This window comes from Lipotes vexillifer, unplaced genomic scaffold (assembly GCF_000442215.2).
Source record: "Lipotes vexillifer unplaced genomic scaffold, Lipotes_vexillifer_v1.1 scaffold314, whole genome shotgun sequence".
NCBI classification, from domain to species: Eukaryota; Metazoa; Chordata; class Mammalia; order Artiodactyla; family Lipotidae; genus Lipotes; species Lipotes vexillifer.
In genome coordinates, this window is record NW_006777107.1 from 451,316 (window position 1) to 470,617 (window position 19,302).

The 19,302-nt window shown below is 37.6% G+C and overlaps 1 protein-coding gene across 1 annotated transcript in view; it reads right to left on the reverse strand.

The window, feature by feature from the left end:
- Positions 1–19,302, reverse strand: part of CFTR (CF transmembrane conductance regulator) — a 206,379-nt gene that overhangs the window by 158,297 nt on the left and 28,780 nt on the right. The window contains exons 2-3 of the mRNA XM_007450771.1: positions 18,609–18,719; positions 13,093–13,201 (exon numbers count right to left, since the gene is read on the reverse strand). Of these exons, the coding sequence (XP_007450833.1) occupies positions 13,093–13,201; positions 18,609–18,719 (220 nt within the window). The remainder of the gene's footprint in view (positions 1–13,092; positions 13,202–18,608; positions 18,720–19,302) is intronic.

The window sequence follows — 19,302 nt, forward strand, 5'->3', positions numbered from 1 at the left end:
AACAATTACTGCTTGTTGGCATGTGTCATTTTATGCATGCTTTGTACTTTTGTTACACATGTATCCATTTTTAGAATGTATAGAATTGTTTTTGAGGTTTTAAATTTTATATAAATGGTATCATATTGTGCTTCTTGCAACTTTTTTTTAACTTAAAAGTTGTGTTTCTGACATTTAGTCCCATTGGTACTTGTATATCTACCTCCTCTCCCGTCGCCGAGCAACAGGCTCCGGACGCGCAGGCTCAGCGGCCATGGCTCACGGGCCCAGCAGCTCCGCGTCATGTGGGACCCTCCCGGACCGGGGCACGAACCCGTGTCCCCTGCATCGGCAGGCGGACTCTCAACCACTGCGCCACCAGGGAAGCCCCCCATTCTTAAACTATTACAATCTGTGCAAGTGTTGCACTCGCTGTTTTCATTAAATTCTATAGATCCATGCCAAACTTTCTCTATAGTAGATAATTTTATTTCAAAATAACTCCTTAAACTAGGAAAATGTACAGTTAAACCTTGGATTTTAAATTATATGTATAAATATATCTGCAATACAAATATAATTTTTCATAGTATGTTTATAGTGGCAATATTTCATCCTCAAAATTATTTTTAGATCAATATTTTATCCCAGAATTTTTCAATATTATGTTGTTCTTCATAGACAAATGTCAATGCCACATCTACTTTGATTTACTTTTCCATTAATAGTGGGTTTGCACTTGGCTAAAATGCTCTCAAGTTGCAGTCAAGGGCATTGGATTCATGTGTGCCACCCATGCTGGAGATATTGTATGTGGCCACAAAGCAGAGAGTAAGTAAGGAGCTTTGATGTTTACCAGGCATACCAGATAAAACATAATTTCTTGTTCATTATAAGACAATAACCAGAAGACTATGATCTGTGACTGCTTCTCATGAATCCAACTGCTTATATCATAATTAACATAATCACCTTTCTCCTTTTTCCAGAACTCGTATATATATATAATCTAATAGATAATATTATCAAATATAGAACCACTGATTAAGACCACAATACATATTTCTAAGGAGTAACTCCTATCTATGGAATGCTAAAAGGAACATTCTGAGGAAAAAGAGAAACATTTTAGTAATTGAGCTGTACACAGAATTTTTAGAGTTAGAAATGTACAGGCTTACATAAGTTTTCTCCCATTGAGTAATCTGAACTAAAGTCCCTGCCACTGTATCACCAATATATTTTTTCCATAACCTGTCACCTCTATCACAATAGGCCCATTTGCTGAACTTATTTTGATTTATAACAAAATAAATAAAATTGTGTCAATCTGATTCAGACACCTATTCTGCAGGTTGCATAACTGAATTAATTAGTTGTCTTCTTGCCTCGAACAAAAGAGGACATACTCATCCTTTGAACAATAACAGCTATTCCACAATGACACTGGTAGTATTACTGTGGGAGGGTACCTGTTCATAGAAAAAAATGCAGTTTATTTCTGGTAGAGAGAATTCCAATAATTGGACCATCTGCCAACAGCAAAACAACACTAACCTCACCACAACATGGAACTGTCAACATTCAAGGACAAAATCAGCACTCCAGACCCCTCCCTCCTATAGTTTCCCCTACTCTGTTTTAAGCAGCATGTTCTCTAATATTTATCATGAAAGCTTTTACAGACATCACCTGATTTTATAATTTGGAAGGGAAAACAATGGTAACTGATACCTAGCTTAACCTATGTGTGCAGTCCTTTACAAAAATCATCCCTGTAATGACTGGGACAAACATAGTCCTCTATTCTTGATATGTGAAAGTTGTGTGAACCCTGTTGCCAGTATATTTTCAGTTACACAAGAAATTTCCCAATTTGCCACCATATAAAATAGTGTAAGCAGACTGAGGCTTGAATGTAATGAGTCGGAATGTAAATTAATTTGAAAATTTGAAAAAATATTTTATTAAATTTTAATTAGATACAAATCAAGATGAAATTAAGGGTTCACTTAGATAATGGAAGAAGCCCGGTACCAATCTTTAAGTCAGCATGACAGGGAAATGAACACTGAATTCAGAGTCATGAAACCCAAGTTCTTATCCCAGCATGTTACCTACACTCTCTGTGTCACCTTAGTCACTTCCCTTCTCTTGACAGTTTCCTCACTGATAAAATGAGTGGTGGAGCAAGCTTATCTTAAAGTTCCCCTCCAGAGCTAATATCTCAGATTATATGATCTGGGTCTGGGGAGTCCTGTGGCAGAGGCTGAGGATTCTTGGGCAAATGTCCTGGCACACATCCTGACATTGCGATGGGTGTTTTCTACTCAGAGGGATGCAGGTCTGAATAGGATGAGTTCAGAATGCCATGTGGGTAGAGGGGGTCAGGTTAGAGAACAGTACAAGTGACTACATTCCTGCTGGGAATAATCATGAATCTCAATTTAGATCAGCCTCCCAGGGGAAAATTAGGAAGCCTGAAAATACCTCCTGGGAAATACATCTGGTCTCCCACGGGATCCCCCAGACCAGAACTTAAAGTCACTATAGATGAGTCTGAATCCTTCAACCATTTTGTTCTACCTGCACACCTAGGACAGGGTCAGATGTTTCTAGAGATGGGGATGTCCGCTGGATATTCAGACCAAGAAAGAAAGTTCAGGTGAAAATAAAAAAACTTAGTTCATGCTTGCAATTACATTAAATTAATTAATCCCCAAATAACTTTACTTTAAAAATTACAATTCCAAATCCAAAGCATAGTTGTTTCTAATACAGGAAGAATCATTACTGAAGAACTTCTAAGGTTACATTGTTTTCTATTGTGTGTAGTCAGTGAAATCATCATTATCATCATCATCATCTCAACTTGCCTTAAGTATATTTTATATATCTCAATCCCAGAAATATAGAAAGAAGAAAATAGAAATAATAGAAAATAAGAAAATAGATTCCCAGATACCAAGTATAATAATCAATTAAATAAGTACCCCAATTATAGTAATGATACAAAAGATACTTTGTAAATACCAATAATTAATATATACATATCTTAAAATACATTCTAAAAAACATTACTAAGACATATTTTTTAAGTGTCAAATAAATGGAGAGACTTTAAAACTTTCCTTAAAAATTCTGAATACTGCAAAGATTACATTCTCCTCCAAGTTATTTTATAAGATTAATACAATCTTCATCAGAATTCCAAGTGGATTTTTTGGATGTGAACCATAAGAGCAGGGACTGTCTTAGTTTATGCAACAATCTCAACATCATGCACAACACCTAGCACAGAATATCCACTCAGCAGATACTTGTTGAATCAATGGATAAAATGATACTAAATTTCATTTGGAAAAAAAAAATGAGAGACCAATCAAAAACACTTGAGGAATAAGAATAATGTGTGATAAGGTTTACATTACTGGATATTAAATTATACAGCGATAATAGTATGTGGCATGACAAAGAAATAGACTGACTTATCTGGAATGTTCAAGAACAGGTCCAAGTACATGTAGCAATTTTATATATAATAAAATACAGCATTTTAATTCAGTGGAGAAAGCGCAATAAGCAATGGAGAAACTGGATATTCATTTTTTAAAAATTAGATTTCTATCTCATACATACATCCAAATAAATTCAAATGGATTCAATAGTTACATGTAAAAGATGAAACAATAAAAACATAGATATGTGTTTACACAATATTTGGGTAGAAAGGACTTTTTAAAATGTCAAATGCCAGAAACAGAAAACAAAACAAAAAAACTATAGATACTGGCAATAAATTTTTAAAAACTGAAACTTCTGATTGTCAAGAAAATAAAAAATTAACAAAACTCACTAGAAACAAATGACAGTTGCCTCATACTGGTCAGAATGGCCATCATCAAAAAATCTACAAACAATAAATGCGGGAGAGGGTGTGGAGAAAAGGGAACCCTCTTGCACTGTTGGTGGGAATGTAAATTGATACAGTCACTATGGAGAACAGTATGGAGGTTCCTTAAAAAACTAAAAATAGAACTACCATATGACCCAGCAATCCCACTACTGGGCTTATACCCTGAGAAAACCATAATTCAAAAAGAGTCATGGGGCTTCCCTGGTGGCGCAGTGGTTGAGAGTCCGCCTGCCGATGCAGGGGACGCGGGTTCGTGCCCCGGTCCGGGAAGATCCCACATGCCGCGGAGCGGCTAGGCCCGTGAGCCATGGCCACTGAGCCTACGTGTCCGGAGCCTGTGCTCCGCAACGGGAGAGGCCACAACAGTGAGAGGCCCGCATACCGAAAAAAAAAAAGAAAAAAAAAAAGAGCCATGTACCACAATGTTCATTGCAGTTCTATTTACAATAGCCAAGACTTGGAAGCAACGTAAGTGCCCATCGACAGATGAATGGATAAAGAAGATGCGGCACATATATATACAATGGAATATTACTCAGCCATAAAAAGAAATGAAAATGAGTTATTTGTAGTGAGGTGGATGAACCTAGAGTCTGTCATATGGAGTGAAGTTAAGTCAGAAAGAGAAAAACAAATACCATATGCTAACACATATATATGGAATCTTAAAAAAAAAGGTTCTTATGAACTTAGGTGCAGGACAGGAATAAAGATGCAGACGTAGAGAATAGACTTGAGGACACGGGGAGTGGGAAGTGTAAGCTGGGACGACGTGAGAGAGTGGCAGGGACATATATACACACTACCAAATGTAAAATAGACAGTGGGAAGTAGCTGTATGGCACAGGGAGATCAGTTCAGTGTTTTGTGACCACCTAGAGGGGTGGGAGAGGGAGGGTGGGAGGGAGACGCAAGAGGGAGGGGATATGGGGATATATATGTATACATATAGCTGATTCACTTTGTTATACAGCAGAAACTAACACACCATTGTAAAGCAATTATACCCCAATAAAGATGTTAAAAAAATTTTTTTTTAATTTGAAAAAACAAAGAAACAAATGACAGGCTGAGGAAAATAGTCTCTCATAGATCAATAAGAAAGAGACAAACACACCAAAATAAAAATAGACAAAGAATATGAAAAGGCAATTTGCACCCCACAAGAAATATGCATAATACATAAAAACAGTTTAAACTCACTAGGAACCAAAAGTAATGTGAATACAAATGATAATATACTGTTTTTCACATAGCAATTTGGAAACATTTTTTAAATGATAATAAGTATTGTTAGTGAGGGCTGAATTTCATACTTGAGTATCAGGAAAGTAAATTAATACATCTTTTCTGGAAGGCAACTGGAAAATCTACTAAAATTTAGCTTTTAAAGAGATGTGCATTGAAGATGTGCATTGTCTTATGACAGTGAAAAATTGGAGGCTATCTAAATATTCAACAATGAGGAACTAATAAACTATGGTACAGCCACATGAGTCATTACACACTAAAATGATTAGGAAGAGAAATATCTAATGGTATGAAAAGGCATTCACAAAACATTAAGAGAAGTAGATTTATAACACATATGTAAAGTAATAATCCACCTCCCTTCATTAAGTATATATTCTCACGGGAAAAAATTGGAAAGATAAACATCAAATTTATCAATCATCATCTGATTATTTTCATAATTATAAAAGAATATTTAAAAGATAAAATAAATAAAATATTGGATAGAAAATTGTATATAACTTATGACAACAAATAAATGATAAAAAGAAAACATGCATATAAAAAAATAGAACAGAGTAAACACACATGCAGGCATACACCCAGAATTTATCATAAAATACAAAGACTACTGGCTTATATACCAAAGCAAAGGCTTAAGATTCTGCCTTTGACAGGGTAAACAAGAGTGTCAAATTTTTGTTTATCTTGATACACTAGAGTCTTATGGAAATTTTTGGCTCTATACAATTGGCTAAATGAAAAAAATTTCCATATTCAGCATAGAAAATGAAACCTATCCAATGCCCCAACTGTACGTAGTTTTTACAGAAATGTATGTATACCATACCACAGGGGTCTCCAACCCCCAGAACTGGGCCACACAGCAGGATGTGAATGGCAGGCGAGTGAGCAAAGCTTCATCTGTATTTACAGCTGCTCCCCATCACTCACATTACCTCTTGAGCTCCGTCTCCTGTCAGATCATCGGCAGCATTAGATTCTCATCAGATCAAGAACCCAACTGTGAACTGCGCATGCGAGGCATCTAGGTTGCACGCTCCTTTTGAGAATCTAGTGCCTGATGATCTGAGGTGGAGCTGATGTGGTGATGCTAGCACTGGGGAGCAGCTGAAAATACAGATTATCATTAGCGGAGAGGTGTGACTGCACAGAGACCATATAAATCAATGGCTTACAGACTCACATCAAAACCCTATCAGTGAGTGGCAAGTGACAATTAAGCTGCATCTTACGGAGTAGACTGGACATAAGCAACACACGGGTGCCACTGTCTCCCATCGCCCCCAGATGGGACCATCTAGTTGCAGGAAAACAAGCTCAGGGCTCCCACTGATCCTGCATTATGGTGAGTTGTATAATTATTTCATTATATATTACAATGTAATAATAATAGGAATAAAATGCACAATAAATGTAATGTGCTTGAATAATCCTGAAACCCTCCCCCCTCCCCCCAGTCCCTGGAAAAATTGTCTTCCACGAAACTGGTCCCTGGTCCCAAAAAGGTTGGGGACAGCTGCCATACCCAGAACAGAATCTCAAAAATATTGTTATAGTATCTGTCTACCATGAATCATGTTTTTAGACTCAGTGCCTAATTTAAAATGTTTTGCTTTTGGTATTTTCCTTTGAGTGTTCATTGATTTATTAACTATTACCAGCAATGTCTTCACTAGAAATCTAAGCTCTGTTCTTCATGTTTTGTAAGAAAACAATCCTAGACTTGCTGATATAGCAGCAAAAGTAGGTTTAATCCAGAAAATGCAATAATGGAAGACACGTTAAAATATTAATTTTTATTTCTGAAGTAATGCTTAGAATCTAGGTATCATTTCTAAACATTAGCAAAATATTTTCCTGTGCCCTATAAAAATGAAATTGGTACTTTAAGACTTGCTTATAGCATATATAGAGAAACAAATAAATGCAAATAATAGGAGTATTTGTGAAGGTAGGTAGAGATTGTATTTAATGATACAGTAACAGGTAACATTTATAAAGCACTTGCTATGTACCAGGATCTTATTCTACATGCTTAACTTGTTTAATTCTCACAATAATTCTATGAAATATGAGCTATTATTGTCTCCAACTTACAATCAAAGAAACTGAGACAAAGAGAATTTAAATAACTTTCCCACATGAGTCATTACACACTAAAATGATTAGGAAGAGAAATATCTACAGCTAGCAAGTGGTAAAACTAGGATTTGAACCAGATCGTTTGACTCCAGAGCCCCCCATCTTATTCATAACCTTAAACAGAAAAGACAGTGTTATAATATGACCTGGCGGTTGATCAATTCAAACATTGTGACTAGTTCAGTATCAACCTACCAAATAAAGTTACAACTTAATATCACTGTAATTTAAGATAAAGCCATTTCTCTAGGCCCCGTATCATAGACACATAATTTAAAAGGTAGAAGGGATCATAGAAACTGTACACTTTCACCACATCACACTCATTAGTCACCACAGGATACTGGTTAACTACAAGAAGTAAAGAGGCACCATGTTCACACCAAGAATGAGGAAACTGGGCCCCCTCATATCTAGTTTAAGTTGAAAGTACAAGATCACAGACAATTCCTAACTTACAAATCAATTTTGTTCTAAAATTTCACACATGAGAACAGACACATTTTGCCCTAGATACAGTATCCTACCAGACATGGTGCTGGATTCCTAGGTTCGCCTTCAAAAGCACATATAATGGTAAATGCTCTTGGAGCACCTCTGTGTTCAATAGTACTGTAAAAGCCTAACCAACCTGCATAACAATGTTTTTACAGAAAGAGATGGATCATCTCCTCCGTGCAGTCTTGGAAGAGAAACATAGTCCCTCCTAGCTATACCTTTGCCCTCTCCACGCACACAGTTATCTGTCTACTTCTCTCCAGCAGAGTCTTGAGAGAGAGTGCCGGAGGAAGATACAGAAAGTTAACAGTTAACGTTGGGACACTACAGTAAACCCTCAGCCACCTTTAATCTCAGTGGGATTCTTGTCACTTCTATTCAGGGGCTCTTTGACCATGATTAGTCCACCTACTTCTCTTTTCACAATAACTTTAACTTCTAACTAGGCTTTCTCTTCTTTCATGACCTTAAATCCTTGCTACTCAAAGCATGGTGCTAGGGCAAACAGGATCTTCACCAGGGAGCTTTTAGAAATGCAGAATCTCAGATTCCACCCCAAATCTGCATTTTAGCCAGATTGGGGGGTGGGGGCAGTGGTTGGTATGCATATAAAAGTTTGAGAAACACTGTCCTTCTGTCATTGAAGGACTTAATATTTATTTTTTTGTCTAAAATTTTTTTGATATTATCATTTAAAAAAATCAAACTAAAAAATTCCATGTGTACCACCACCCAACACTCTCACCTTAGATTCTAGCGAAAGTCAGATGCATTCAGTGATAATGTTCCTGCTTGTCTACCTCAGTCAGAATCACCTGGGGAACTTTAGCCCGGAGCTCATCCCAGACCAATTAAGTCACATTATCTGGGGTTGGGCTACTGGTTACTCTAAAGTAAAAATTCTCTGTTTCAAAGAAATCTAAACCCCATGATTTTCCAAACCTGGACACAGGAACTGGGTAGTACACTGTGGGGAGCACAGGAAGTATAGCATGTGTGTTACGGATGGGGGTTCTGGTAGAGGGTAGAAATATTCAGGATGTAGGGTGAGTGTAGGCAGTGTAGCATTCAAGTCCCTGCTGGGGTTTGAGAAGCAGCTAGATATGGGGGGATGTGAGAGGAAGCTGAGAAAAGAGGTCTCCATGACAGGCATCTAGAAAATTTGCTGGAGGTAGGTGACCTTAGGTGAAAGGGACAAAAGTAAGTCAAAGTGCCTAAGCCAGAGACTACCTCTGTGCAGAATTCCCCAAAACACTCTCTTAGTTAGCAGTATGCGTAAATTCAACACCTACCCGACGTCTCTGTCAAAACATAAGGGACAAAGATCTTTTGCAAGAGAGACTGTGAGACTTGAAAACTCTAACAGCCTAAGTCCTAAGACTTCTTTATGACTTTAAACTTCTTGGAGTTTAAGAAATTTAAATAATAAAAGTAGTTTGACTCAAGTTGCACTGACAAAGTAGTTTGACTCAAGTTGCACTGACACTCAATTTGATGATGGAAATATGCCCAGAGCTGCCTAGGAGTCAAGAATATATTTGAGTGAATGCTTGTAAATTTCTTATCATAATAAAAGTATTGTGATAACCATATTCTCTCAGTAATCTGCCTACAGGACTCCCTTCCCTTAGCTTCCCTCTGACTGTCCTTAATTGACTTGCACACACAATTCTTCAAAGGCCAGTTTTTCCTTTATGCTGGGCGTCTTAAATGTTAAAGGCAATGTTATATCTGGCTGCTGAGTCAAATGGAGAAAAAACAAGTACACAGTTAATCATGAGATGCCATAGCTAATACGATTTAAAATTACATCAGTATTGCAGAGAGACAAACTCTTTCATGATGGCATTTCCTTTTTTTCTTAACCTTTCACAGTCAACAGCTTCTTTTTTTTTTTGGCCACACCAGCATGGCATGTGGGATCTTAGTTCCCTGACCAGGGATCAAACCCGTGCCCCCTGCAGTGGAAGCTCAGAGTTTTAACCACTGGACTGCCAGGAAAGTCCCAACAGCAAATCTTATAGTACTTTTTCTATCAGTCCTGAAACCAATCAAATATTCTTTATACCACAATTATCCTGGTTTAGAGGGATTAAGAACACACAGGATATATTGAAAGTATGTCCACCTTTTACCAAAAATAGTGTTATAGAAGCTTCAAGAATCCCTGCTCATTTAATGGAAATTAAAACATTACCAAGATGACACACACAGAAGAAAGAAGAAATCCCCAGAAAGAATATGATAAATACTAAGGCATTGGTATAAGTTGTTTAAAAGGATAGAGGTCTTATTATAACAGCGAAATTTTCTCCCCTTCTTTTCTTCCTGTAACAGACAGAAAGGATGGGGTAGAGAGATCAGATGCTCTGAAAAGCTACACTCATCTTAATGACCACCATATAAGTTCTTAAAGACTCAGCCCCAGTTTTCAACGTTTTTACCACTTAAAACTGCACGGTGGGGCCCTTAAGCCTTTACTCTGTGACAAGGGTGAGAAACCCACAGCCTCACCACACCTGTGCCATTGCCAATGTAAATTTCCTCTCCATGCCTTCTCACCACACACATTTCAGCTGCTTTCCCCATCGGTTCTTTTCCTCACTCATTTTCTGCTGGTTATCAGTAGAAGTTGAGCTGATGGAAATCAACTTTGCCCTTTAAACATGCTGTCAGTTCCAGACCAGTGGCCCTGGGCTCAGCTTAGATCAGGACCACCACTCACTCCCCTCAATCCCACCCCTGGGTAATTAACACACCAAGAAAGGCTTTAAGATTCCTTTTGCTGGGATATTTTTAAGCTTGAGAAGTTTAAGAAGAAGTTAGTCTTTCTCCACATCCACTCCATTCTTCTACCCTTAGTTTTTTCTATATGTGTGACTCACAGCACTGCTGGCTCTTGGGTGGATTTCACACAGTTCCTTCCCAAGTATAAGTGGGAAGAGTCCAGTTGGTTCTCCTGTCCTGCCACCTGCTCTGAACTTTCTTCAGATTTGCCCCTGAGGTGACCCTGGAAAAATCTTCAACATTCAAGCTTTTAACCTATATCTCCTGAGCAGATGGCAAAGAAGCTCAGCAGATCCAAGACTGATTACTACAGTCACCATTCTATTGAGTACCTACATACAATCATTACAAATATAGTTACATAGCAATTATAATCTGATCTAATGGAAGGGTCATAGGTTTTGGAACCAAAGAGACCTGGCTATCACTCAAATTTATCACATGCGTAACGTTGGAAAAGTTACTTAATTTCCTGCATCTCAATTTCCTTTTCTATATATTTGAGATCCTAATGTCTGCTCCATGGAGTTGCTAGGAGAATGACCTAAAATAATCTGTATAAAGGGCTTAATGCTGAACCTGGAACAGATTAGGTACTCAATAAATATTAAACTATATTTTGCTTATTTTTTGATCTGTGTATCCCAGATCAAAATAAATTTTATAAATATGTTCATGTATCATCTGAATTTTCATGATTAGGTGACTGCTTTGCTTCACATGAAACTTCTCTGCTGGTGGAATCTAGAGGAATAAATTATCTCACAAGTCAGACTGAGCATAAAAGGGACTTAAGAATTCAGCCTCTCTCCCAGCTTCTACTCAGTTGTGCTTATGTTAACTGATGGAAGGAGCATGTGATGGAGAACATGAAGAGAAAATTTTGAGTTTCTGTACAATCTTAGTTATGACATAACAATTATTTGAAATATCATTCACTTCAATCCAAGGATGACTTATTAAGAATGTTGCATTCTTGGGACTTCCCTGGTGGCGCAGTGGTTAAGAATCCGCCTGCCAATGCAGGGGACACGGGTTCGATCCCTGGTCTGGGAAGATCCCACATGCCATGGAGCAACTAAGTACATGTGCCACAACTACTGAAGCCCACGTGCCTAGAGCCCGTGCTCCGCAACAAGAGAAGCCACCGCAATGAGAGGCCCGCGGACCGCAATGAAGAGTAGTACCCGCTCACCGCAAATAGAGAAAGCCCGCGTGCAGCAACGAAGACCCAACACAGCCAAAAAATAAATAAAATTTTAAAAATAAATAAATAAACTTTAAAAAAATTGTTTCCCAAAGCTCTGGGCGCTCTCATTAAGAAAAACCACCTCAAAGATACCTTAAAAGATAGTTAATTCTTCAGCTACCTTATTCATATTTACAGATAAAATATTTTCACCCCCAAACTGCTGCAGGTTTCTACAGAGATAGATAGATAGATAAATAGACAGACAGATAGACGGATGTCAATAGACAGATAATTTCAAAAGCCAGAGCATTTCTCCCAAGAGGTAATCAAGAGCATTACAAAACATTGGGGACCTAAATGTGGTCATCCTTGTCAAAATAAATGTGTAAATGTATTTATTTGCTGTGTATTAAGTACAAGTTCTTAAAGCAATGCAACTTGTATAGCATTTCTTCGGGAGACACTATGGCAACCCTCACTCCCGAAGGCATGAAGACCAATATAATTACAACACAAATCCATTCAACTGGTACCTAACCTCCCAAAGAAAATATTGTGCACAGCCTTTACTTGAAGACTAAATAAGTTTTCAATTTGCCATCAGTTTTACAGGTTACAGTCAAGGATTCCAAATAATGCTCTGGTGAGGTAAAAAATTATGGATCAGAGTCATATTTGACAACAGCTGGGGAACATCCCAGACTGCACTTAAACACCATAAAGCCTGGGATCTTCATGCATTGAGCTCTCTTCACAATGAGGAAGACATAGGAGACTGAGAAAACATACTGCAGGAGTACTTCACTGCCATATTTTAAATTTTGCTATTTTTTCTTGAAACGATTCAGCATGCAGATATGATTTCAAAATATTACACTAGAGTTTTAGTGCTTTCTTTGTATTCAGAGTTAGCCTTTTACCTGTGTACCAGATTACCCTAGTCCTTCTATAATCATAAAAATGAATATAGGGATTTCCCTGGTGATGCAGTGGTGAAGAATCCGCCTGCCAAGTCAGGGGACATGGGTTCGAGCCCTGGTCCAGGAAGATCCCACATGCCATGGAGCAACTAAGCCCATGCGCCACAACTACTGAGCCTGCGCTCCAGAGCCCACGAGCCACAACTACTGAGCCCACGTGCCACAGCTACTGAAACCTATGCACCTAGAGCCCATGCACTGCAACAGAGTGGCCCCTGTTCGCCGCAACTAGAGAAAGCCCACGTGCAGCAATGAAGACCCAACAAAGCCAAAAATAAATAAATAAATAAAAATGAATAAAATTATTTTACCCATAATGAACTTACAGATGAGATCCTTACCCCTAAATATAATATGATTCCATAGAACATAAATCTCCAGAAAAAGCATCGCCGAAGGGCATTAATGAGTTTGGGATTTTTCTTTGAGGCCAGTTCTCTATCCCATTCTCTGCAAAAGAATACAAAGTGGGATCAGTAAGTTGCATGTGCAAATATCTGAGTTCTCTATTTCCCTTAACATAGTTTTATTCACACAAGTACATTCAAGGAGATTAACCCAAGTGACTAAAGAGACAAAACCTTGGGGGGACCTTCCAACACCAACGCTCAGGCAGATGTTTGGCAGAATTCAATGCTCCGCCATATATCAATTTTCAAGGAGTTGACTTCATGAAAAGGCCACACTATATGTGTTAAAGAAAGGTTCTGCGCTTCTAAGAAGCAAAGAATGCAAGAGGTGGACAAATAAAATATGACTCTTATGAATACACATTGCTGTGCTTAGAACAAGGTGAAAAATAAATATTTATTTTTTTTCCCTTCACCTCTTGATCTTTACCTGTTTAGAATTGTAGTGGATTTTGAAAAATCTAACTGTCAAACCAAAAACAAGATTAAAAGTCAGGTGGATTTTTCTGTGATTTAACATTAGAAAAACTTGTTGTTTTTAAACGTAGGGGTATGAAACAAGTATCATCAACTTTGATTTTCAAATACTAAAGTCACTTTTTTTTTTTTTTTTTAACATCTTTATTGGGGTATAATTGCTTTACAATGGTGTGTTAGTTTCTGCTTTATAACAGAGTGAGTCAGTTATACATATATATATGTTCCCATATCTCTTCCCTCTTTGTCTCCCTCCCTCCCACCCTCCCTATCCCACCCCTCCAGACAGCCACAAAGAACCGAGCCGGTTTCCCTGTGCCATGCGGCTGCTTCCCACTGGCTATCTACCTTACGTTTGTTAGTATATATATGTCCATGTCTCTCTCTCGCCCTAACACACCTCACCCTTCCCCCTCCCCATATCCTCAAGTCTGTTCTCCAGTAGGTCTCTGTCTTTATTCCTGTTTTACCCCTAGGTTCTTCATAACATTTTTTTTTCTTAAATTCCATATATATGTGTTAGCATACGGTATTTGTCCTTCTCTTTCTGACTTACTTCACTCTGTATGACAGACTCTAGATCTATCCACCTCATTACAAATAGCTCAATTTCGTTTCTTTTTATGGCTGAGTAATATTCCATTGTATATATGTGCCACATCTTCTTTATCCATTCATCCGACGACGGGCACTTAGGTTGTTTCCATCTCCGGGCTATTGTAAATAGAGCTGCAATGAACATTTTGGTACATGACTCTTTCTGAATTCTGGTTTCCTCAGGGTATATACCTAGTAGTGGGATTGCTGGGTCATATGGTAGTTCTATTTGTAGTTTTTTAAGGAACCTCCATACTGTTCTCCATAGTGGCTGAACCAATTCACATTCCCACCAGCAGTGCAAGAGTGTTCCCTTTTCTCCACACCCTCTCCAGCATTTATTGTTTCTAGATTTTTTGATGATGGCCATTCTGACTGGTGTGAGATGATATCTCATTGTAGTTTTGATTTGCATTTCTCTAATGATTAATGATGTTGAGCATTCTTTCATGTGTTTGTTGGCAGTCTGTATATCTTCTTTGGAGAAATGTCTATTTAGGTCTTCTGCCCATTTTTGGATTGGGTTGTTTATTTTTTTGTTATTGAGCTGCATGAGCTGCCTGTAAATTTTAGAGATTAATCCTTTGTCAGTTGATTCATTTGCAAATATTTTCTCCCATTCTGAGGGCTGTCTTTTGGTCTTGTTTATGGTTTCCTTTGCTGTGCAAAAGCTTTGAAGTTTCATTAGGTCCCATTTGTTTATTTTTGTTTTTATCTCCATTACTCTAGGAGATGGGTCAAGAAGGATCTTGCTGTGATTTATGTCATAGAGTGTTCTGCCTATGTTTTCCTCTAAGAGTTTGATAGTTTCTGGCCTTACATTTAGGTCTTTAATCCATTTTGAGCTTATTTTTGTGTATGGTGTTAGGGAGTGATCTAATCTCATACTTTTACATGTACCTGTCCAATTTTCCTAAAGTCATTCTTTACAATAAACATCTTTGGAAAATTAGAACAGAATCAAATTCTATATTTTCTGGCAGGAATAGAAATTAAATAAGTCAGAAAAATGGTTGGTGCCAAATAAATGTCTTTGTTTTCTTTTAAATACTATACATTCATCAGCCGATTATATTTACATTTTTGCCACTACTTTCTGTTCATAAAAACCCTCTTTCTCTTCCCAAGTGGATAAAATATATCCCTAAATGTTACCCTCATCTTCATTTTTAAACTGTACAGAGATGAAAAGTTTCACAGGAAAGAACTATATAAAGACTTTATATTTTATCAACAGCTATTCTCATTATTATCCATCTACCATTATCAGAGGTGGTTCTAAGTTACTCCAAAGGAAGACCACACAACTGAGATTTGAGGGCAGGTTTAGCAGTCATGGGCATTGTGCACGGACACTGGCTCCCCTGAGAAGCTTACTCTCTCTCATGCCTAATTACGCTATGCCATCCATCTACCTGCTCACACTCTTCCCACTCTTCCACACACACACAAGACTTGCCTCCCATCCATGTCATTTGATGATTCACAACGGGGTAAGAAGCTAAATGTGGAGACAGATTCTGCCTCTCTTTCAAAGGAAGAATGAGTCAGATGAGAAAGCCAGGAAGAGAGGTGGTACATAAACCAAAGAAATGGTTTCAAGTTGGGAAGAATTGGTCAACCCTGAAGTCATGGTAGGAAGATGTCATTATATTTGACATTAAGAGACCTCTGGTGACCCTAGTCAATGTCATTTTAGGAATATGGTAGACCCAGAAACCATATTTCAGGGAGCTGAGATGTAAAGGAAAAGAGAAGTAGAGAGACCAGGAGAGCACAGAGATATTAGCTGTGGGAAAAAAAAAAATGAATGAGGTAGCGATCTGAGGGGAAGGCAAAGCTGGGGAATTTTTCAGGTGGATGGGACTTGAACTACTGGACCCTGAGGGAAGGAATCAGCAATGAGAGTAGACGGGGTAGTTCCCGTAATACCACAACAGACCCAGTAAGCATTCCAAACACCAAGAGTTGAATCATAATGGAAGAAATTTTGTACTTATCAAGTTTGTAGCTTAGCAACAATCATGGAATGGATGTGCGGTCTGCATACAGGAGTAATGCACAGGGCTCAAATCCACGGCCACAAACTGAGCCAGATGGGCCAAGGTACCTCAACCACATGGTAACCACCTAGGTAGGGCCTTCGTCACATATCATCTTTGAAATCTGTGGCCAGGGTCACTTTCCAAGGGTGCAGAGATACAAAGTACTATAAGTGATATTTCACTCTTTCAAAATATTTCAGTAAATTCTAAATAAAAATTTTTACAAAAAAGAAATAACAGAGTGAAGCAGAGATACCCCGAAAAGGACAAAAATAATAAAGATAAAGTTTATGGACTTATGCTGGCACAGTGCTGGATTGAAACAAAATAGGTACATTTTAAACATTGAATTGATAAGGAGAAACAATGAAAACTGAAGAGAAAAAAATGTTAGGCCAGATAATCCTACAAATTCAGGTTATGTCCTCTATTTGGCCATAAGTAAAAATAAATCTGGAGTACACAGGTTTTGATTAACCTAGTTCTACTCTGATTAATCTTTCCCTCAGCATCCATTTAGAACTTAGATATTCATTATCTACTATATTATTTTGAACTTGCTGATATACCTACAATATACTATGTTTATATATTTTATCTCTGCAGAAGTGTTACAGGTTTTTACATGATGCTAGCCATTTTACATTCAATCATCATTCATTCATTCAACAAATATTTACTGAGCACCTACTACAGTCAGCCCTTCATGTCTGCAGGCTCCTCATCCTCAGATTCAACCAACTGGGGATGGAAAATACTCACCAAAAAAAATTCCAGAAAGTTCCAAACAGCAAAACTTGGATTTGTCATGTGCCAGCAACAATTTACATAGCATTTACATTGTATTAGGTATCATAAGTAATCTAGAGATGATTTAAAATATACAAGAGGATATGTGTAGGTTATATGCATTTTGTATAAGGGACTTGAGCATCCATAGATTTTTATATCCAGGGGGAGTCTAGCAAGGGACAACTGTATATACCAGACCCTATTCTAGACCCTATTCCAGGCACATCATAAACTGAACAAATCAAACAAAAACAAAACAAAACAAAAAAATATATCCCTGCCCTAATGGCACATACACACACTGAGTACTCAACATTAGGAGCTGGACCTTGAACTTGGAAATGTGAAGCTGCTACTCCCACAAGCCTAATTCTTTGAATAAAATCAAGAAAAAGTAAGGCTGAATATCTTATTTGCCTTGAAATTTCAAAAGAAATTCAATGAATTTCATGAAAATAAGGTAACCAAATTGCAAATCTACTCAACTATTTTATTTTGGTGCAGTAAAAAGTAGTTACTTTTTCTTTTTCTTTTTTCTGTCAACTCCCTCTCCCCTTTCCCCTTCATCCGGTATCAGACCTGTACTGCTGGCACAAGACCCAGTCTAGCTCATTCATAGATTGTTGTTGGTCCAAGGAGTGAGCTTGTGACTCAAAAGTTTCTGGGATTTTTCACATTTGGCCACAGAGAAAGGACTCTTTCCTCTGTGGTCTATAAAAATGTGAGCAAAGAGTTCTGAGGACCCACTGCATGGAGGAAGCTGGTCTGAGAGAATAAAACCAGTCCCTGATTCCACTGAGTCCCTAAGGCCAATTCTCTACCTAGGCCTTCACACAGGTAGACTACATGAACCAATAAATTCCCTCTTAAATAAATTCACTGGCAACCAAAAGGATTATAACCAATACTCTTAGAAAGGGAGACTTCTTTACAACTTCTTTACAACACTGTTCCTGGGGAGGCCAGGAGTATAGACCTGGGTTTGAACCACAGCTCAATCAATTATTAGCTGGAAAATTACATCATCTCTCTGAGCCTCAGTTTGCTTTTCTGTAAGACAGAGATAATGATGCTTTCCTTCCAGAGTGGCTGAGAGGAGATACTACACCTGGCATTCAACGTATACTCAAAAATATGAAATTTTTACATTTCTTTGACATCCAACAGCCTTTACCCTAAGATTTCCAAGTTTTACATTTGTATTCACACATTAAGATTTTGGAGGCAAATGTACACAACTTGCTTCATAAAGATGTGATTCCAGTCTTCACAAAATCCACATAATAGTCTTCAAAGACAGGTAGCTTCTCAGAATTCAAATATGTGTTTTTCAAAAAAAGGTCCTATCTCAGGAAAATGGTTTTTCTTCTTTCATCCTTTCATTGTTTAATTCTTAACTAATCAAGACTTCATCAAGAAAATAGGATGTTCCTATTATAAATATGCCATTTTAAGAATTAAACCCTCTAATGTCAGTTCTCTAGTCTCTAAATAATATTAATTTCTCTCTTCAATAAACAATGTGCATGAACATACCTTTCCAATTTTTCAGATAGATTGTCAGCAGAATCAGAAGAAGAGATATGGTATATGTCTGACAATTCCAGGCGCTGTCTGTACCCTTTCCTCAAAATTGGTCTGGTCCAGCTAAAATAAAGAGAGGAGAGACAGATATAAATGTTAACTTGATTTGATCTCCAGTGTAGACTTGGAATCAGATACAGTTTCAAATTTTCTAGCATGTGGAAACTGGTGGTAGTGCATAAATATGAGAATAAAATAAGTCAACTTATATAAATGCCAGGGAGTCATACCTTACAGAACACAACTATATAAAACATCATCACCTCTGAACTGATGTGACTATAGCTTTGTCTAAAAGGATGGGGGATGACGGTAGAGTCATCATCTTCCCCAGAGGAAAAAAACAAACTGCTAAACATTCTATACTAAAAGTATTCTTCAAGAAAAAAAAAAGAAGAAAATTCCCCAAAATAACCAGATACTAGGAGTTTATAGTTTGCTGAAGTCCAGTCTCTACCACTTCAAATACAAAATGATCTGTGAATAAGAAGACAGACCCTCAAACAACACACTTATATAATTTTGTTAACCACAGCTCACAGTACTCAGCAATGAGCTATTTGTTCAATGAACTGACTGTAGATGGAGTATCAATTTGTTGACTTTTTTTTTTTTTTTTTTTTTTTTTTTTTTGTTTTTGGGCGCC